General features: G+C 33.5%; 1 protein-coding gene across 2 annotated transcripts in view; it reads left to right on the top strand.

Moving 5' to 3' along the window:
* LOC149775841 (general transcription factor IIH subunit 3-like) overlaps nucleotides 1–23,879 on the top strand; it is a 65,135-nt gene that overhangs the window by 26,326 nt on the left and 14,930 nt on the right. For both annotated transcript variants that reach the window (XM_089943280.1, XM_089943279.1), the window contains exons 8-10: nucleotides 411–485; nucleotides 5,831–5,884; nucleotides 11,803–11,871. In XM_089943280.1, coding sequence (XP_089799406.1) covers nucleotides 411–485; nucleotides 5,831–5,884; nucleotides 11,803–11,871 — 198 coding nt within the window. The remainder of the gene's footprint in view (nucleotides 1–410; nucleotides 486–5,830; nucleotides 5,885–11,802; nucleotides 11,872–23,879) is intronic.

Here is a 23,879-nt window from a genome sequence, read left to right as displayed (position 1 = left end):
GTCAAAACTTGGTGTGAGCCAACCATAACATTGTCCACAGCAGTAGGTATGTAAAGGACATCCTTAAAATTCTTTATTCATGGTGTTATTGACTGACTTGATTTTATTTATTGTATGTTTCTTGTACCTGTAATAAAGATTGGGTACCAGAATCAATTTATTTACTGATATTGCAGATTACCAAACTATTCTTTTTTTAAAAAAATATTTTTTTTCCATACAATTTTTATTTCAATGCTCCACAAAATGGTTTTGCCACATTTTTTGTAGCAGATGATAAATTTCAGTGGAATTTATTTTACAATCTCAATCAGAAGTTGCTAAGACATTAAAATTTCTCAACCATTATTATAACCCACTGTATGGTAACTTGTAAAGTGTGTACTTAATGTATGAACATTTATTTCTAGATAATCAAAGGCTCAGAAGATAACCCTGCCCAGTATATGAACTTCATGAATGCCGTTTTCACTGCTCAGAAACAGGTACTTCATCAGCATTTTTATTTCACATTCACACTGTAAGAATTGATAGTTCATTGCTTTGTTGTTGTTGTGGGGTTTAACGCCATTTTTCAGCATACGATAAGCTATACATGGCGGCCAGTATTAATGGTGGAGGAAGAACCCGGGAATCTCCGGAAAGAACCACCGGCCCATGAGAAGCTACTGGCAAGCTTTCTCACATACCACATTGGCAGAATTCGAGACTTGAACCCACGCAGACAGAGGTGATATGGCAGTGATCCATGATGGAGAGCACTTTAGACTACTCTGCCACTCGGGGCCCCAATAGTTCATTGCAGCCATTGTAAAATTTCCTATATTTTGATTGAACCTAGGCAGAAGTTTTAAGACATTGATTACATCTGCATCGATGTATGAATCTGCCAATTTGTACATCAATTCATCCATTGTTTTCTACACCCTAGATTAACCTAATTGTTAAAGATTTGTTCACTTTTCCTTTTATGTGTCTTTTCTTGCTAAATAAACTGCAGACATGACAGAAAAGGAACCACTTGTCTTAAGGTTTTTTGTTCCACATTCTGCTTTATATCCCAGAACCATTTGGGTTTGAAGTTTGTCATTTAATTTCATTTTGATTACTTGTCTTAGCATCTCTTTCAGTTTTTTTGTCATGCCCATGTCAAATTTGACAGTGATTACTTTGGTATCATTGGTTGTGTCCTCGGTATGTTCATCTGCACTACCATCCAGTTGTGTCCTTCAACATCCTAGATGAACTTTTTTTAAGAATTTTTACTTTCCTCTTTTGTTATTAAATTGCAGTTTTACCCCACTCTCTTTAGATTTAGAACATAGATTTGGTTTGTTATTATTTTTATTTTGGGCTGAGGATTTTACCCAGTCTTTAACAATGATAGCATGTGAAGCTTGAGATTAACTTTGTTACAGTCTTTTTTGTTTTGCATTTACTTAAAAAATGTGGTTATTTTGCAAGTACAGGTGACAGTAGTCATGTCAGTAGTCTTAGCTATATCATGATGCATGTAACAACAATTTTACCTAAATAGGTCAATAAGACCTACATTTAATTATTTATTGACTTTGGATGTTTTTGGTTTTTTTAACCCAGTTTGTGTTTTGGTAGGTACAACACATTCATTATAACCTATATTTACTATTTCTTTGATTTATATTAGTGTTTGTTCATTAATTGTCATTACCTATTGTTAAGCCCAGCTTGGCTTAAGCTCAGCATCATTTGATGAGACCTGGAATGTGCTTTATTTCCAGCATTTCACAAAATTATTTACAGGAGTTATGACTTTGGATGCCCATGACTTTGGTTTCTGCAGCATACTGTTTCCAGGGCATGTTGAATTTTACAAAATTTGGAATGCATCTGTGCATTGAGATCTTGAACATTTCTGCATTCCATGACATAATTTAAAGCAGGGGTCTCAAACTCAAAACCACCCTGAGGGCCACATGAGGGCATTTTCAATAGCCCAAGGGCCACACCACCTTTGTTCTCTCTCATGACACCTTGTGATGCCAATCATATTGTGGGCCACAGGATACGGTTGGCAGGCCATGTGGCCCTTGGGCAGCATCTTTGAGACCCTGATTTAGAGCAGTTATGACACCTGGTTTCCCTTAATCCTAACCTTGTTTTTTTTTCAGCATGACTTTAATAAGGATTGAAATGTGATATCTTCCACATTTAGTATGAATCTTTATATCGACACCCCGTCGTTAGCATGCTGACAAAAGCGTGCAGCAAAATGTGCACCTTCAAAAGTGCATAGCATAAACTATAAGCCTGTAATCTTATTATGACTTTGATTGATAAATGTCTCATTTCGAATGAAAACTGACAGTTTGAATCACTGTTTCCAGTGAGCAGACATCAAAGTGTGTACAGTAGAAATAAAGTAATAGTTTGAATCACTGTTTCCAGTGAGCAGACATCAAAGTGTGTACAGTAGAAATAAAGTAATAGTTTGAATCACTGTTTCCAGTGAGCAGACATCAAAGTGTGTACAGTAGAAATAAAGTAATAGTTTGAATCACTGTTTCCAGTTCATAAACATCAAGGTGTGTACACTCTTAATATTGAGTAGAAATAAAGTAATGGTTTCAACCATTGTTTTCACTGAGCAGACATCAATGTGCATATTTACGCAGTATAAGCCTAGAAAACCATAAATACCAAATTCATTTTGTAAAAATTTGAAAATCATATCTAGCCATGGAAAAGACTGAGTCACAGAAGAAGAAAGAGCAACTAATGGATATCACATTTTGAACAGTGATAGAAATAACACACTGAAACTCATATTAATACTATTAAACATTTTTTAAATAGCAAATATTTGCATATTTAATTGACATAATAACATTTATAATTTAAGCCTTGCACACTTTTGTCTTGCACGCTTTTGTCAGTGCGCGCTTTTGACCTGTGTGCTAATGACGGGATAAGACCTTCAGTGATTTGATTTCTAGCATTACACGACATTTATAGGAGTTATGGCCCATGATTGTCTGTCTTAGTGACTCTGGTTCTGCAGCATTTTTGGATTTTAGCCAAATGTGGCAAGCAGATTTATATTGATGAAGCCTTGATTATGTTTGATTTCCAGCATTCTATAATATCATTTCAAGATTCATGCCTCAAGTTTGCCTGACCTTCTAAGTTTGGTTCTGCTGTACAACTTTACTAAGCATTGTTGGATTGTAACCGAATTTAGATTGCACGTTCGTATTGATAACCCCTCAGAAGAGTTACATTTTCAGCATTCTTCATCATCATTTAGAGGACTTATGACTATGTGCACCTGTTTTACTAACTTTGTTTCCAACACAGATTCTTCAGTATTATTTAAACTCTGCTTAGCGTATTTTATGATACGCTGATTACTAATAGCTTCTTGTATTAGTTGCACCAGACAAACATTGAAGTTGCTTGGTTAGCAAGTCAACCCAGTTGTTGAAATACGTAATAGTGGTGATTTTCTTTGACCCTTTTATCTATCAGTCTGATTGAATTTTACTGCAATATTTGCCAGAAAAATGGCTAGCTGTGCTAGTAATATTTATATAGATGCTCAGTTTTAAGTCAGTAACCATATGTACTGGCTTGAAAGTAATATGTTTTTTTTTTCTTCTAGCATTTGACTTTGATTTGGCAAGTAAAGTTAAAACACATTTAGTTTTCTTAATCATTATTAACATCAGTTTTGAACTTTATTAGTATACAAAATAGCCATGTTTATTTAAATTTTTGGTTTTTAAATCAACCCCAGTCATGATTTAATTTTTTGTTGAAAAAACTTTGAGTTATATATGAGCATGTATGGTGTATAAAAATCAACTGTAAACCAAATAGATCAGTATGTGGCCAACAGGTACTCCTCAGTCTAACATAATTTCAAGCATTATTTGACGATAGATCTGGATTTGCACATTTTTACAGGTCAATGCGATGATACTTTGTTGATCTTTCTCAAACATAAATTGAGTAAAATGTGATCAGCTGTCCAGCATTCAGTGAGTCATCCACAAAACATTCTCCCTCCTCACTTCTGTCATACATTTAAATGTCTATCCAATTCTGATGTAATACTTACGTTGCCTTCTGGATTTTATTGGTTACAGTCTGTAAACCTTTCACTAAAAGCATGTCTTTGTTGGTTGTTCATATCTTCAAAAGTTTATTGTTATACATCATATGGACATCTCTTAAAAGAATCCAGATCTCCTATCAGCTCCTGCTGTAACCAATACCTGTTTGTTTCATAATCATGCCAGATATACTGTACCTGTCCAGTGTTTTTTTTTTCAGCACACCTGAACAAACACCTATGATTATATTAGGACCTTGTATCACTTGTTGTCAATCCCATCACTTATTAAAACTTCTGACGTAAATTGTCTGTATAGATTTTGTTCAAGGATTACATAGACTTGTATCATCAAGATATGTGAATTACATATCTTAATGAGGTCTTGTAGATCTTGAATGAGTTTGGTGCTGAGCTTCATTATGGTATATTAGTGAGCTCATGCCGTATTTCTGATTGGCTGAGCTTGTTATCACTTTAGAGGCTAGAGTTCTGATTGGCTGAGCTTGTTATCACTTTAGAGGCTAGATATCTGATCAGATGTTTAGGAAACTTAGTATTCAAGCTTATGTCACCAAGATATTAGTTAGACATATCGGATTACAAGCAAAATGTATGCATGCCAATGAGGTCATCTTGCATCAGAGATATTGAGCTTGTCACCACTCTTGGGGTTATATTTCTATTAAGAGTTACACCAGAGTTACATTAGCTTATATTGGCAAGATCTCAGATGAATTTGATAACTGGTATGATTGTTCTCGGTCCATGGTAAAGATGTATTCTGATATTCTGTTGGCAGAGATTGTTGCCACTCTAAAAGCTGTATTTCCAATCAGATTTTGATTAATGTAACTTAGTCTCATGGTGTTAAACCCACAACAAAAACATTAACATTAGTATATATGTTTATGTAACTTTGATCTTAGATGAGTTTGATCATGAATGACATCTGTGGTGTTTTGCCTTCTTATTTTCTGAGTTTTTCACTGTAGTGGCTTTATTTCTAATCACATTTTGATCAAACTCGGAAGGAAAGACTACATGATCAAGATCTTAGATGAGATTGGGATCAACATTTGCACATATTAAGGAGTTCTTAAATGACCCAGGTGAACAATATCAGATCTACCAGGGACATGAGCCTCATGTTGTTCATGATTCATTGGTCAATTTTATTTTCTTTCTTTTCATGTTTGTGGTATGGGCTTTTTTGTCCCTTGTTTTGATTGTAACGATATAGAGATGGCTACAAACATTAGCATCATTCTACTGTTTGTTTGTATTTAATATTGTCTTAATTTTAAAAACTGCAGTGTTATTGTTTTTTGTATTAAAAAAAATATTAAACGGGTTTTTATTTGTCATGAATAATTATGGAGGGAAGAAGAAAAAAAGGATTTTCATTGAATGCTTCAGTGGTGTTAGATGGCATAGAAGATTTCTTTTCATGCATACACTTTGAAATGGGTTTAATTTTGTGGGTTTAAGTTTTCATGGTTTTGCAAAACAACAGTTTCATCAGGGCATTGATTTATTTCCTATATCTATTAATGAAAATTGAAGTCATTGCAGTTATATGTAGCAGCTATAAAGTTAAAACTAGAAAATTGGTACCATCAAAATAAAAGTTGATCCATATTACATGGGAAATATTTTGGCTTGGTTATTAAGACAGATTCTGAAGATAAATAGTTTGTATTATTTATTAATCCCAGTCTATTGTATTTTTTTCAGAATGTCACTATTGATGCCTGCATTTTGGACAATGACTCAGGACTCCTTCAGCAAGTAAGTAGTGTGTTTGCATATATAATATTACCTGCCGTAAATATTAGCGTATAAGCCAAATAATTTAGGGGAAGAAAATAAATGGGAAGCCTGGTAGTAGGGGGGAGGGGTTGGTTTATCTGCAGGCCAGGGTCTACAGTGGCTGTGATACCAGGAGGTTTAACATCAGTGTTACAACCTCTTGATGTCTGCCTTAACAAGGTATTGAAAGACAGATTATGAAAGATATGGTCCGAATGGATTTGTTCAGGTGCAGTGAAGATGAAAAAAGGCGGGAATTTCATGAGGCCGGACATCAACTTGGTAGCCAAGTGGGTCAAAGACACAGGACTCAATTCCATCAGAAATGATTGCCAAATCATTTTGAAATGCTATGCTATGGATGGAACTGAGGATGATGTCATATTTTAATCAGACAATGATGAGGAGAATGAGAAGCAGAACAACACACTATCAAATGACAATGATGACAGCACTCCCATAACAGAAGCCGAGTTTTAGGAACTGTTTGGCAATTCTGATGTTGAGCCAGATTTTCAAGGATTCTAAAAGTGGTATAACTTTTATGATTCAGGATATTAGCATGAGGATTTTATTATTTCAGTTAAGACAACATTGAAGATAAATTGTTTATATTTCAACATATAAATTAGCTTTCTTACTTTCATTTTCGTTAAGTTTGAAGAGAATATTTATTTTTATTAATGTGATTTGCCCAAATAAATGTATTTAGAACTCACTTTGTGCATCTTGTGATGTAGTCTAGAACTTATGCACTGGTCATGCACTTTTTAATATTTTTACCTATTCAGTTTTGGGGATCGGCTTATATGCAAACGGGCTTATACGCAAGAATATACAGTAAGTTATCTCCTCTACATCTATTTATAGATTTGCTGGGATTAAGATCTAGTGCTTAGTACTGATCTTTGACCTCTTGGTTTTAACACTGGGTATGAATCCATGATTTTTATGAAAACTTTTTTAGATTCCCAGATTGCTGAGATTTAGAAGTTTCCAAATACAGTAGATTTGTTCTAACACACATGAAGGAATCAGGACATATAGTTGGTTTATTCACAGATTTGTGTAGATTTTCTAAACCTGGTTCAATACATTGATTATCTTTATAAAATTACAAGTTTCAAAAGATTGAAAACAACGAAGCACATTTTTTATCATACAATAATTTTATTGTATATATTGAGACATGATAAAATATTTAATTTCTTTCTTATCCTAGAACTTCTAGTGAAACTTTTTCTCACCCAGGTCATATGTCCCAAGACTTAAGAAATGAAATAAATTTGTGTTGAATTTGCGCCCCCACCCCACCCCACTGCTCATTGCAATAAAATAGATTTATTTGATAATAAAATGAAAGAAACTAACTTTGTATTGGTATCATTTACTCCCCTTTTTTTTCATCATGAGCATGGAAGAAAAATAATATATCCATGACCTCTGTATATGTAGCATAGGCATCCATACTGTAGCTTGTATCACTTACGTCAGTTAACACATGACACATTGTTTATTGACATGAAGATAGAAAAACAAAATCATGTTTGGTTGAATATGTTATTCAACTGAAAACTGGATCCAAGAAAATAATAAACTGGAGGGAAATAATCTGCTAATTGCTTGAAGGCCTCTGCCATTCATGCATCAAACATCGTTAGGTGCAAAATAATCTTGATCTTGATGGTATTATATCCAGGTCAACTAGATGGTAGTATCTTGCAAATAAAAATCATTATTTGAAAATATATTCACTTGAGTGCAAATGACAATCTTTTTCTACATGGGTTACAAAAAGTATTATTAAAGCAAGTTATTGCTGTGTATACAATTTACCCATAAACATCAATGCCCGTTTGTATTAAATATGACTGCAGATGCCATTTAAATAGAAGCCCCAGTGGTGAATAAACAACTGGCAGCAAGCAATAAACTCATTGTTTGAACTTATCGATAGGATATCAGAAACAAAGATTATTTTATTACAGTGCAAGCTGACCAGGGAAGCCGACTTTGGACTCTTTTTGGTGTGACAATTTTTTTATATTTTTTTATATACAAAGTCTGCTGACAGAGGGAAACTTACTTTGGTTCCTTTTCACTAGTATTTGTAGGAATTTTGAAAACAAATTGAAACAATGGAACAATTTTTAAAGTGACACAATATAGTGCTTTATGCATGGACATTGATGACCCAGGTTCAGCCAGAAGATTTGGAGAAAATAAAATTATTTGATGAATTTGTTAAGAACAGAAGAGAAGATGATGATTTCTCTGATAATATGATCATTAACGTGGATGAATTTCATTATTGGATGGACTGGCAATAAGAAAGGGGGTTAAAACTGTGAGAATTAGCACGACTAGTGCACATTTTTTAAAAATCTGACTTAAGTTCTTGCAGTTTCTGCCTCAGGAGCTGTGTTGCCTCCAATGATGATTTTTCACAGCATGAGAAAACTAAACAAATATTCATGCACCGAAAGAATCAGTTGTACGTGTGCAGGAGAAGGGTTGGGTTGATGAGATGATGCAGTAGTGAATGAAAGAGTTTTATCTCCAGTACACAGTTTTATATTTTTAAAACTAAAATTTCAGCAGGAGTGCATTTTCCGATACAGCTATATGTAATTTTTGAATGACTTAAAAGGTGTCCCACAACTTATGACTCAAACAAACCTGATGTGTACCAGAACACACAGTGCACAAAAAAATTACTTTAAAAATTATTTTATGGTGTCCCAATAAATATGTTATCCCAACGTATACAGTAGTAATGGTAATATGTATTTTCTTATCACTATGTTGCAAAAGTAATTATTTATAATGAGTCAATGTACTTTCATATGCATTTTAGAAAAAGTTGTAAACCTTTGCTCATTGCAAAGACTTTTTAATAAAATCCACAAATATTTTTGTTTCCTTCACAAGATCACTAACTGGTGATCACTGAGAACATTCATTGTGATTATCAAATTTTGCACTTAACAGGCCTTCACTAGTTTTCTGATCCAGGCTTTCCTTCAATCATATTTTGTGAAGAATGGAGAATGGCCTCTATATATCATCATTAGAATGCAGCAGTGATGAAACAACCACACCAGGGCTTTCTTTATCAGCTGGGAGCCAGGTTATTTATCTAACTACTTTTAGTTTACATCTGGCTACTTTAAACAAAACAAAACTGTATCCTTGTTGAGGGAGGTCCCCCAAAACCTTCCTACTTTGGCAACTCATACTCCAACTTGAGATCTAATTGAAGGCTCTGTATACTCATTCAGAAAGGAAGCTCACACTTCAGATTTTCTGTGGAGGGTTTTTTAAGGCTGCTGACTGCTCTCAAGTACTCCTCAAAGCTAGGTTCCCTTCATGGAGGAAGTTGTTAAGATGGACTTGAGATACATTCCTAAGCCTCTTATTTCATAGCTGTTGAATTCTTAGCATTGGGTGAAAGCACACATAATGGAGTTTTGACATGAATTAATACAGTTGAAAAAATGGATAGATGCCAGTAAATATTCCTCTTAAAAGATCTTGAACAACCACAGTACGAATGAAACAAAACAAAATATCAAAATACTGACTCAGATGTTCTGCCAAAATCATTTTTTAGTCAGTCTTTCCTTTTATCTCAACTCCCCAAAGGTCAGCCAATTTTTAAATCATAGATTCAAAAGCCATCATAGACCACCACTGATTCCTTTATTATTTATAACACCCACGAAAATATTCCACAGATCTGGATCTATCCAGTTTTGTTAATAGTAATGAGTAGAATGGATGACATAGACCCTGATATGTCAGAACATTATGTGATTGCAGATCTTCATATGTGTTGTTTGCAATTGGACTAAAATTCTAAGTTCATTATCTGATAAATCTGACACTTGTGGGATAGAAACATACCATGTAGACTTGCTTATAAGGTGGGTCAATTGCATGCAAGATAAATTCAGATCTGCCATCACATAATAAGCCAGCATGGTAGGGTCTTTGATGCGTGTGCAAATGATTACTCCTGAAAAATTAAATAGACCCAGATCTGCCAGCAGGTGAATTGACTTATAACTGAGTATAGTCAGTGGTATATAGAAGAAATTCTTTAAGAGTGCTGTAGTGATTGGGCAGTTGAAGAAACTTCATTGACAAGATACCACACTGAATACTTTTGAACTTAGACAAATCTAGAAGACAGCATTTATCCTGTAAGTGATGTTAATGCGTGTATTGAATAAGGTGCTCAAGAAATAAATGAATGTTATTTTGAAGTAAAGTTTGTTATATATATATATATATATATATATATATATATATATATATATATATATATATATATATATATGTATACACACACTATGTGTGTTAATTTTTTTGATTATAGATTGAAAGGGACATTTAGTACATAACATATTAAACACCAATTTAAAGGATGTGGATTTGTACTTTAAGATGATGCCATGATTTTAGTAAACACATAGTTTCAGCATAGAATTACATATGCTGATTAAGTTCAGCTCAGGTCACAGGTTTCCTGGAAAAACCAGAGTACCAGGTAATCTAATTAATTACTGACTGGCTAGCTACTAAAGTACTTGACCTTGCTGACTTTTATGATTTGGAATGATTATTTAAACCTCATTCTGGTTCAAAGTTTGCATCTTAGTAACTCATATAAGGGATGATTCACTAAAAATTAATTATTCCCCGCATACACATCAGCCTTAGAAGAGACAAATAGTAGTGTTCAATTTAATGGAAAGGATTTATTTCAGTTATTCATTGGGATTACAAATTGCTCAGATTTTTGGATTTAGTAGCTGTTTTGTAATTACTGAGAATTCATTTAAAGACAATTTATATTATATCATGATGATACATCAGGACTATTGGTTCATCGGCACAATAGATTGAACTTCATTAGGAACACCACTGGAACTCATTTGGAATACTCAGTACTTTTTGACTTGTTAAAGAACTGTTAGGACTGTTTAGGATTTCATTGACCATACTGTGCGTTACTTTTAATTTCTCACTTTCTATTTAGGGAATAAATTATAATTTGAATTTTACAGAACATTTTGGTTTTCAGTGTTTTCTGTTACTTAAGACCATAGAGTCGTAACAATGTATAGATACAGTTTAAACAGTGATGGTTGTTGAAGTATCATGTAACAGTTTTGCAAAGTCTTTCTTCATCTCCAATTATATTTTAAAAAATCAATACAGTTAATAAAACTATTTACTTTTCTATCAGTCACTACATGGTAAGTCATCGTTGTTTATTATGTTTTAAATCAGGCAATATAAAATGTGCAGGTCCGGAACAAATCGGCAGTTTACAAATTTTGATGATGTTGATGTAGTTTCAATGCGTTTGTTTCAGACATAGCCAATTTGCTATTTTAAAATGTAAAGTTATTGATCTAAATGTTTAATGTTATCTCCAGTCCTAAAATCTTTTTTCATTAAATTTGAAGCATCTCTATTTACTGACCCCTGAATCACACATGGAGTTGTGAAGGGGAATCCACACAACATTTATATCTTAAATGGTTGGATATTCAATATCCTGTCAGTGTTATATATATATATATATATATATATATATATATATATATATATATACCAGGGGCAGCAGAAATGTGATCATTTACTTCTCATTGAATACATACAGTAATATCTGTCTTGACAGGCACCCTAAGATATAAAAAAATAAAAAAAAGGAAGCTGTAATCAGTGAATTTAACAGTCATTGGTAGCCATAATGTTTTCTTCTCTCAGACAAGATTTAATACATTTATGCAATATGAAAGTAAATTTCTATATTTAAAAGCACTTTTTTATATAAATATTTTTTGACAATACCACTAAACATTTGATTTTTTTTTCTTCTTCAGGCATGTGATATCACTGGAGGCATTTATCTGAAAATCCCTCAACCCTCTGGACTATTACAGTACCTTCTGGTGAGTTACCTCCCTTTAGTCATGCAGGTACTGGTTAATTGTAGATGTGTAAATTTGCAGTGTTTGTCATTGACCATTATCTCTTCTTTTTGGCTAAAGTAATCACAGACATGGCTTTTCTCTTACTTTTTCCATCAATTACATCCTAGATAAAATCATCATTTCAGGGCACATAACCACAAAAGAGTTCTGGCACAAAAATTGCCCAAACTGACATATGTTGTTTGGCATGTATCTGGATTATTTATATATAAATAAATTTGTCATTCTTTATTTCAGTTTCCATCTGATTGGTCAGGCCCTTTTGAATTTCCTTTGTTTATACCTTGATGATCCCCCTTCAGTAATTAGCCCTGCCCACTGGCACTACTTTTCCTGATTTTCACATAGAATTATGCGTAAAATATTTGCATGTTACACTGATATAATGTTTGTTTACATCATCAACAAGGACAATGTGATCATATCATCTTTTTAATTTATAATAAATAATTCTCTTAATGATAAACAATGAACAAATAAATTTGAATTTATAAGACTTTAAAAATATAAAGCTGAAAGTTGGATTGATTTTAAAAAATGTAAAAAAAATCCATAGAGAGAGAGAGAGAGTATGTGAGTGTGTGCATTTGCATCGACATTCCAAATGTTCTTCCAAATTATATTGTAACATGTACATTTTTTATATTGTTATATCATGTATGGCCAAGATGAGTTGATTCTATATGAAGGGACTAAAAAGCAGATTTTACATAGTATTTTAGACATGCTTTGAATCTTGGCCTATTGTCATATTTGCATGTTTTGAAGAAAATAAACTGGGGCCCAAAAAATAAAATATACATACTTTGAATCTAGGCCGATTATTTTATTTGCATGTTTTTAAACATATTAGGGCCTAAACAAAAAAATAAATGAAAGAAGTTAACATTTTCTTCAGGTGCAATTCCGATTAATATAAATAACTTGTTGTAGATTTTAATAGTTTGGATTTGGCCATATTCACCCCAGAAAACAATGGGAGCTATCCTTGACTGTTGTTTGAAATAAATCAGCTGACATTAAAGCTAGTTTTGGGATTTAAAGTGATGGCAAGCATGTGTTTTGAAGGAATTTAATATGGACAGACTCTGTTACAGCAAAGAAATAAAACATTGAATTAATAGACCAGTTTAAAAAATGGAAATTAAGTCATGTTATTTTCGAGGCTGTCTGTGTATCTGTCTGTCTCAGGTTATAAACTGTATAAACTGGCCACTGTATTTGTCATTTGTCGAGGAGACTCGTGCATATTTTTTAAAACAAGACTTCATTGTCATTATTCACATACAACCAGCCCCTACCCACCCCCAACACATACACTTTAGCTTCAAGAAGAATATTTACTGTCAGCTTTGATCAGCCTGAATTTATTTACTTGATGAGTATTTTTTTTCACTTTGTCTATTGATGAGATCCTTAAACAGTGATCTCTCTCTCTCTCTCTCTCTCTCTCAGTATTATTATGTTAAACACATTTGTCTTTCAGAGTAAACTGTAGACAGTGTTGCAAAAGCTAAGGAATAAACCATTTCACTTTATTTGCAACTGTTGTACTCTAGTTAGGCCAATAGGCCAAGCAGATCCTTCCAAATTATGACACCACAAAATAAGGGTAAAAGTAATTTAAAAAAATTCAAATTAATGGTGCAGTTTATCATACACATATGTCGCCACAATGGTTTCACTTTGGACTATATAATTCAGTTGATGCAACTCAATGACTTAGCTACTAAGGATTAGTTTGGGCTATAATTCAGTGGATGCAACTCAGTGACTTAGCTACTAAGGATTAGTTTGGGCTATAGTTCAATGGATGCAACTCAATGACTTAGCTACTAAGGATTAGTTTGGACTATAATTCAGTGGATGCAACTCAGTGACTTAGCTACTAAGGATTAGTTTGGGCTATAGTTCAGTGGATGCAACTCAGTGACTTAGCTACTAAGGATTAGTTTGGACTATAATTCAGTGGATGCAACTCAGTGACTTAGCTACTAAGGATTAGTTTGGGCTATAGTTCAGTGGATGCAACTCAGTGACTTAGCTACTAAGGATTAGTTTGGGCTATAATTCAGTGGATGCAACTCAGTGACTTAGCTACTAAGGATTAGTTTGGGCTATAGTTCAGTGGATGCAACTCAGTGACTTAGCTACTAAGGATTAGTTTGGGCTATAGTTCAGTGGATGCAACTCAATGACTTAGCTACTAAGGATTAGTTTGGACTATAGTTCAATGGATGCAACTCAATGACTTAGCTACTAAGGATTAGTTTGGGCTATAGTTCAATGGATGCAACTCAGTGACTTAGCTACTAAGGATTAGTTTGGGCTATAGTTCAGTGGATGCAGCTCAATGACTTAGCTACTAAGGATTAGTTTGGGCTATAGTTCAATGGATGCAACTCAGTGACTTAGCTACTAAGGATTAGTTTGGACTATAGTTCAATGGATGCAACTCAATGACTTAGCTACTAAGGATTAGTTTGGGCTATAGTTCAGTGGATGCAGCTCAATGACTTAGCTACTGAGGATTAGTTTGGGCTATAGTTCAATGGATGCAACTCAGTGACTTAGCTACTAAGGATTAGTTTGGGCTATAGTTCAATGGATGCAACTCAGTGACTTAGCTACTAAGGATTAGTTTGGGCTATAGTTCAATGGATGCAACTCAATGACTTAGCTACTAAGGATTAGTTTGGGCTATAATTCAGTGGATGCAACTCAATGACTTAGCTACTAAGGATTAGTTTGGGCTATAATTCAGTGGATGCAACTCAGTGACTTAGCTACTAAGGATTAGTTTGGGCTATAATTCAGTGGATGCAGCTCAATGACTTAGCTACTAAGGATTAGTTTGGGCTATAGTTCAATGGATGCAACTCAGTGACTTAGCTACTAAGGATTAGTTTGGGCTATAGTTCAGTGGATGCAACTCAATGACTTAGCTACTAAGGATTAGTTTGGACTATAGTTCAGTGGATGCAACTCAATGACTTAGCTACTAAGGATTAGTTTGGGCTATAATTCAGTGGATGCAACTCAGTGACTTAGCTACTAAGGATTAGTTTGGGCTATAATTCAGTGGATGCAGCTCAATGACTTAGCTACTAAGGATTAGTTTGGGCTATAGTTCAATGGATGCAACTCAGTGACTTAGCTACTAAGGATTAGTTTGGGCTATAGTTCAGTGGATGCAACTCAATGACTTAGCTACTAAGGATTAGTTTGGACTATAGTTCAATGGATGCAACTCAATGACTTAGCTACTAAGGATTAGTTTGGGCTATAATTCAGTGGATGCAACTCAGTGACTTAGCTACTAAGGATTAGTTTGGGCTATAATTCAGTGGATGCAGCTCAATGACTTAGCTACTAAGGATTAGTTTGGGCTATAGTTCAATGGATGCAACTCAGTGACTTAGCTACTAAGGATTAGTTTGGGCTATGGTTCAATGGATGCAACTCAGTGACTTAGCTACTAAGGATTAGTTTGGGCTATAGTTCAGTGGATGCAACTCAATGACTTAGTGACTAACTAAGGATTAGTTTGGACTATAGTTCAATGGATGCAACTCAAATAATGACTCAAGATTAGTTTGGACTATATAGTTCAATGGATTCAACTCAAATAAGGACTTAATGACTAAGGATTAGTTTCTGCCATTAGGTCAGGGAGCTCGTTGCTGTCTTCTGATTTGTTGTATTCAAATTACAGATATTTTGATTTCTAATTTGCATGTATTTTCAGTTTAATGGTCTACTAAACAAGTCTTATTGAAAAGACATTTTATTATTTTGTTCTTATTAAATGTTAAATTTAATTATAAGAATTTACCAGTTTACTTTTTTATATTTATTGAAGTATGACTCCCCAAAAACCTGCAACCTCAAGCATGATATACCATAATGCAGTGATTCAAAAACTGTGTGCTGCGGCACACTAGTGTGCTACGAGAATTGCAGGTGCGCCGTGGGAGTTTTGAAAAATATTTAAAATTGCTAGTGTTTTAAAACTTTTACCAAATCTCATTCATCCAAATCACATTAAGATAGATGTCAGTTGCTGTTTTATTTATTCTGAACCATGCACTCACGAATTAACATTTTTCAGAGATATAAGCGATCCAACAAAGTGACGTAAATCATGACACGCATATTTAAATATACAAGTTGCATAACCAGCATTCAGTATGTTCACATAACTGATCTTTATCGATACATTTTGGTTTTGTGTTTCAGCTTACCATAACACAAATTTGTAACTTCAACACAATATTCATTATATCTTTGATTTTGGATAGCTGGTTGTATCTGTGTTTCCTTTTGTTTATAATTGGCAGATTTGTCTTTTGTTTTCTGACAGATCAGGTAATTGTTTGAACCCTGAAATTGGCTTGTGAAAAGGGGGATTTTCATCTGGCAGCAATGCCAGTAACCATTTGTTCTACAACATTAATGAACACAAATGAACTGTTGTAAAATCTAAAGTGGTTTGAGCAGGACAAGATGACCTGCTTAATAACAGTACTAAATTATTTGGTCCCCCTCAATTAAATTGGACTAAGCATTGACTCTCATTGACAATCAAGTAAGGTATGAGCGTATGAACGATTACCGTAACCGAGTAAACAGGTACTTATTTATGGTCACTGACATCAAAGCAAACTATGTCGGAGTGTTTAAGGTATTGCAATTATTCTCATATTATATTTTAAACTTCCTTATTGCATTTTACAGGGTTCCCACACTACCGGGAAATTGGGGGAAAAAATCCTTGAATTTTGCAAATATTGATGTAAGTTGGGAAAAACCGGGGAATTTTCTGCCACCCCTTGATGCCCGAAACAATTACGTAATTGAGTCATAACTGAACTGATTGTGAGTTAAATTTAACGAGTTCTGACCTGAGTATTCGGAGGTTGCACTATATATCATTTGGGTGCTTGTCATAAACACATTTGTTGAGTTGATCCAAATGCTCATTGGATGAGATTTGTCTAGTAGACTTTTTTTCCCGACAGACAGCACGATGTCTGTATTTTTTCTTACACAAAAGATACAAAAACCAGTCTAGCATCACAAGAGGCCAACAAAGTGTCAGCAGTGCATAGTCGCTTACCAAACTTTAACGTTAAATCAAGTCAGACCCGCATTAAATCAATATGAAATTATTTATTTTCTCATGAATTGCGAGTATTAAACTAGTAATGTCTTTAATCTGCTGAAAGACAAAATAAAACTAGGACGTTGATAAAGTTTGACCTGGTACCGCGATTTGCATTGTTAGTTGTACGAGTACACAAATTTCACAACCCACATGTTCATCACCTCATAGATACCGTAGTCACATGATATCAATAATATTCCATTTCAAATGTTGTAGAAAAAAATAATAAAAAAAAATAATAAATGAAAGTCCCACGCAAGTTGTAATAAAAATACAAAATCGAAAGAACTCTAAATTATACATTTATTCCTAGAACAAATGCTGGGGCTTTGTTTTCTCACTCATGCAACAGAGAAATCTAGCTGTTTTGCTAACCTTACTTTTCTTATCTCAGTCTCAGTCAAAGTGTCCACGCGCTCAGAACTATTTAAAAAAAAAGAAAACCTTCTTGTCTTCTGCTGTGCCTGACATAGTTGTTTTGAAACAAATAACAACAACAAGAAATGTATAACAAAAAACATAGTAACTTAAGGTCAAACAATCTTTGAGAACATACCATACAAAACATTTCATGAGAGACACACACATGCGCATGATGTCAAGTTATTTGGTATTTTGCTAGCTAGTATCACACAGCATGGTTAATTTTATCCTGTGTACAGGGCTAACTCAGTACGTTTTCAGGTCAGCATCATTAAATGTAGCTAAAGCCACCTACATTTAAATACTTCGTGTGAAACAAATTATATTCTGTTAGCTACATTTAATGACGCTGACCTGAAAACTGGCTGTGCTACAGAGAGGATAAGCTTCTCAATACTGTGTGGAATGAACTATGACAGAAAACACTGATCCATGCACATAGACTAGGCCTACATAATTCATAACCTCATGGAGAGACTAATACTGTAACCCCTTGACTGTAATTTCCTTGTCTTGGACCAAAATCCCAACAAAGATTCTATTCAAGGTACACTCAGGCTGTACACATTACCAGCCACAGAAATCACAACTCTCTCAGCAACTACAGAAAATTTAGTCACAGCCAGAAATGTGTTATGTCAAACACACTTTCTTCTAATTTTGTTAACCATCTGAAATTGTGCCCCAGCTCAATCAAAAATATACCTACAATCTTTAATGACAAATAATACACTTACCAGCCAGAAGGAATCAGTTATCCATCCACACATTAATCTATAAGCAGATTTCATGGTGGCACTTGCCATATTTCAAAAACAGAAAAAGTAATTTTCATAGAAATCATGAACTTGAAAGTTCAGTACATTGTTATCCCTTAGGGTCCTTATTTGGAGGGTCTTTCATACACAGGGATAATTTTACAATTAATATTAATTACAATACAACTATGTCACAAAACAGTTTCACCTCCTCCAAAGAAAAGGAGAGTTATATACAATAGTGACACATCTCTAATTACCCATGAATAATCTAATGCAACATGTTACTCTTTGTTACACTTGTACTAAGTATAACTACAGTAGAGATGTGTACCCAGTATTGTTTCATTATTTACAATATAACTTTTCAAAATCGGAACTGATGAAAATGAAACATTTTCTTGTAATAAATATTAATTATTTATTGTTAATTTCATATCACATTCATATATTAAATGTGATAATACCTCATGCAACATTTTTTGTTGTTATTTTTCTTTTCTCATGCATATAAGCTGTGTACTTTGGATGCAATGTCACACCACAGCCCTCATTAACATAGTTGTATTAATGAGTAGCATGTAAACATTTGGACTTTGTTACACTAGTGCAGAGTTCTTTTTACTTTAAAGAAAAATATTGAGTGAGAAAAATAATCTACATTGGGGTTTGGACCAAGACAAGGAAATCCCAGTCGTGTGGTTACATTATGTCTCCCCACGAGGCAAGCCTCATGGGTAGACAAATAATGTAACCTCTTGACTTGGATTTCCTTGTCTCAGTCCAAACCCCATCATAGATTCTATATGTATCACGTGACTACCAGGTTTCTTGTCGTTGTTCTCCAAATAAATATGTTGAGAATTATGTTCTTTCTGGTTTTTACAAAAGGTATCTGACTTTCATTTAATATAATTGAATTTTGTACAACAAAAATAAAAAGGAGTGAGCTGTTGATATCAATATCAATATGAAGTTATCACGTAACTATTGAGATTTGTGAAGTCTTGTGACTAGTAATGCAAATGGCAGGTACAGGATTAGGTTTCCTATATGCTGTAGTTTCGTCTAGACTGTCAGCAGATTAAAGACATAACGATTATAATCCTTGTGATTTCTGAGAAAATAAATCATTTTCCTATAGATTTCGTTCAGGTATGAGTCAATATAACATCGTTTAAATTTGCTAGGCCTGCTAGTAAGCAACTGCCAAATGCCACTTGGCCTACCACATAGTTGTGACAAATTTCGTATTTTTAGTATGCAATTTCTCTGACCCCACATCCCAACTTAAATGTCCATGGGGTGGGAATATGTGGAAGAAATCCGGATTAGAAAATGGACTGCTATTTGTTTTAAGCCAAATTTGTTGTCCAAAATGTTGAATTTGAGCTGAACTTTGGTGAGAACCTATTACACAGTGACATGTGGCTGGAAGCATTGATTTCAGATCTTAAATGCAATGCCAGAGAAATGGGTAAATTGTCGTCCCTTGTATTAAATTAAAAGATGATATGAGCCAGTATCAATACAAGTTTGGGGACTGGTTTATCAAATTACAAGAAGACAAATTGATTTTGCAGAAAATTCAGTTCTTTTTAGTACAGCAATTATAAATTTTAAGGTCTTCTGTCAAAATTTAAATCATCCCTTTTGTAAATGTTTTTGAAATGATGGATTTTTTACCAAATCATCTTAGGGAGTTTATGTTGTTTAAAAAATCTTGTTTCAGATTTTATTGGCACAGATAAATTCAGGTTTTAACCTTTTTCCTTACAAGATAAGATTCTAATATTTTGCATTTATTGTTTTTTCTTACTGCAATAGGAAATTTTACTTTGTGTAACATGCATATATATTGTTATATAATTATTTAGAATTAAAGGTTTGAAAGGAAACAAAACCAATTTATATTCATTATTTTTATGTATATTTTATTTAATTTTATCTGATTTAATATATATATATATATATATATATATATATATATATATATATATATATATATATATATATATATATATTTCAATTTAATTGTTTGTCAGTTTTATTTTAATTTTATTTTTCATTACATGATATTGTAATGTAAATTTATTCACTAGAGATCATACTTTTTTTAGAAAATAGTTTGACCTTGGCTGTTAGCTTATAAACACCAGGTGCTGATCTAAATCCTGAACTTGTTTCAGAATTTGTAGCAACCTTCGTAAACTTTTTCTGTTTTATTTTAACATGATTGGTTGTTTCCAAGGTCATGATGGGACTTTGTCTTTAAGATATAAACAATATTTTTAAATATTATTTCTTAGAGTAAAAATGATTGGTTTTTGTCAGGGTCACACTGGGTAAACGTGATCTGTAACAAGTATTTGCTTCTGTAAACTTCCAGAAGATGATCAGGTGACCTTTGTTTACGTTTTAGAAAGCCCATATAACCCATGTTTTGGAGAATTAATCTCAGTAGAAGTTGGGCTGTTAAACTGTTAGTTGTATGTTGTGCTGTTTGGAGTTATTTCAAATTACATGGTTTGGAGTTATTTCAAATTACTTGGATTCAAAAGGATTAATTCTGTTATATTTCTGGATATTACTTGTGCTCATTTAATATTGTGGAACAAGGACAGTTTTTATATAAAAATTTATTCAGCTATCAGAAACCGGAGTGATAATTCTTGTTTCTACAAGGAACTGTAGGCTTCAACACTATATATTACAGCATATGTCATCGTCTTTCATCTTCGATTCTTACGTCGGGATTCAAACATGAAATCATTAGAACATTTTATTAGGACTTCAAAAATTTTATTCTTGGATAGGTTTTGGATTATTTTTGGATTTGATTCTATAAAACAGTTCATATTTTTTCATTTTTACAGAATTTTTCCAGGGAAATAAATTTTTTATAATATTTTTATTTCACTCTTTCTTGTGTTACTGTTTCTTCGAGCCTAAACAAGTGTCATAATAATTATGTTTCAACGTAGTAACTTAATGCAGGTCAGCATAGTTAGAATTTATATTGTGTACATTGTAATGCCCATTTCTAGGAATATAATCAAACTTGTTTCGTGTGATATATTTGGTGGTTTTGTACCTGATCATCTTTTCTGACTTAGATGTTTTGGAGAGTCTTGAAATAGAAACATCTTTAGATTTAGAAAATGCATTTTTTATTATCTAAAGTGTTATTTAATTCCATTCAGTAATGGTCATATGTGAACTTTGTAAAACATAATTTCTTCCTGGAAAAACCTTGGAAATGACCTGGAAATTTATCTTCAAAAACATGATTTTAGTTTAGTGCAGTTGTGCCTATAATTCAGATTCAAATGATGTACTTCATTTAGTGCAAGTCAAAATCCTCAATGTACATGCAGTGATGCCATGATGTAAACATACTAACTAAAAGTGAGTGTTACGCTAAACGCTATTGTTTGTACGTTCTTGTCATACAGGGAGCACAGTTTTAATGAGTTAGAGATTACATTTGTAAGTTCAAAATTAAAACATAAATTGCTAAGTGCATTGATACAATATTCTAATATAATAATGCTTAAACAAACAATAATAAACTGAAGATAACTATTGACAAAAGTCTGGAAAACTGGATATTTCATCCACAACTTGATGCCAGAAACAATTACATAACTGAGTCATAACTGAACTGATCGTGAGTTACATTTATCGAGTTATAACCAGAATATTAGGAGGTTACAGTATGGATCATTTGGTTGCTTGGCAATAATATATTGAGACAGTCCAAAAGTGGATGAGATTGACTACTAGATTCATCTAGTAGAATTTTTGTTTCACAGTTCGATATCCGTATCTTTTTTATGGAAGGTATGAAAACCAGTCTAGCATCACAGGAGGAGAACGTGGTGGTGTTAAAGCATAGCTGCTTAGCAGATGGACTAGCAAACTTAAATGTTGTTAAATCGGGTTCTACCCACATAAAATAATTATGAAAAGTATTTATTTTCTCAGAAATTGCAAGTATTAAAATCATTATGTCTTTAATCTGCTTGGAGATGATAAAACTAATTCGTTGATGAAGTTTGAGCTGGTACTAGCGATTTTGATTGCTAGTAGCACAAGCACACAGAATCTCACAGCCATTTTTTTCAAATATTATAGAATTTATTAAAAAAATGAAAGTCATATACTGGTTGTAATAAAACTACAAAGACAAAATAGCACAAAATTTTCTATGTTTATTCCGAGACCTACTTCATGAGTTTAATGTTGTGTCACATGACCCACCACTCTGCAGATTGTATTTTGCATAGGGTTAGAATTTTAAAGAAAAAGAATTTTCCCGGCTTTCCTCACTGGTTATATTGGCTATTTAGAAAAGACCTTGTATATCTTAAATATAGTTCAAAGAACTTGTCATTCCCTTTATTTTGGTGTGTGATTGATGGGTGTAATATCAGTTATAGAGTATACAGCTTGACCTTACTCCAGATGTGCACTTTTCATAAAAGTGCTAGCTCCACAAGGTCATTTTCACTTCCTGAACTTAAGAGATAAATTGTAAAGAAAAGATGCAATAACTTTTTTTAACTTTTTATATATTTGGTAATTCATTTATTGCACTTTCAGAAGCTGGTATTGTCTAGTCTGGCAAAATTCATTTTCCCTATTTGAATAGCTGCTATGGATAGTGTACTTTATACTAATTCAGGCTGATTTTTTAGCACAAGGGAGGAGTCATTTTAGCAGTGTGTACAATTTTGAAAAGTACAATATCCAAGGAAATGTCAGCCACATTACATTAAAGTAGCATAGTGGTATGCCAACCTTCTCTCCATTGTGCATGTTTTAAATGCAAACAACTTCACCTTACATACGTCAATCTCTCAAAAGTACATAATAACTGGTGAGTGCCCCCTCTTGCAGGGAACATATGAAACAGGGAACCAGACTAATCTGCTTAATGAATCAGACTGGCCAAGTTTCTTGTAGTTGTTCTCTAAATAAATATGTGGAGAATTATATGTTCTTTCTGGTTTTTACACAAGGTATTAGACTTTCATTACATATAATTGAAATTTTGTTGTTGTTGTAGGGTTTAACGCCATTTTTCAGCACACGATAGGCTATACATGGCGGCCAGTATTAATGGTGGAGGAAGAACCTGGGAAAACTCAGGAAAGAACCACCAACCCATGAGAAGCTACTGGCAAGCTTTCTCACATACCCACATAGGCTGAATCTGAGACTCGAACCCATGCAGACAGAGGTGAGATGGCAGTGATCTGTAATGGAGAGCGCTTTAGACCACTCAGCCACTCGGGGGCCCCTTGAAATTTTGTACATCAAAAAGGAGTTTTGTGACTGTTGGACTTCCGCTGTTGTTGTTTGAGAGTTGTGAAGTCATGTGACTTATAAAGCAAATGGCGAGTACCGGATCAGGTTTCATCTATGCCAAGTTTCATCTAGTCTCTTAGCGGATTATAGACATAATGATTATAATACTTGCCATTTTGGACAAAATAACTAATGTTCCTATCGATTTCATGCAGGTATAAAAATTTTTACGTAATTGCTCAGAATCCAAACTCCATCCTAAATGCCCAAATGTGAAAAATGGAGTTGGAATATTCAGAGGAAAC

Source organism: Sinohyriopsis cumingii, chromosome 19, assembly GCF_028554795.1.
Source record: "Sinohyriopsis cumingii isolate HCF-2022 chromosome 19, ASM2855479v2, whole genome shotgun sequence".
Classification (NCBI taxonomy): domain Eukaryota; kingdom Metazoa; phylum Mollusca; class Bivalvia; order Unionida; family Unionidae; genus Sinohyriopsis; species Sinohyriopsis cumingii.
Note: the sequence above shows the minus strand (reverse complement) of the source record. Positions and strands in the feature narration are given on the sequence as shown.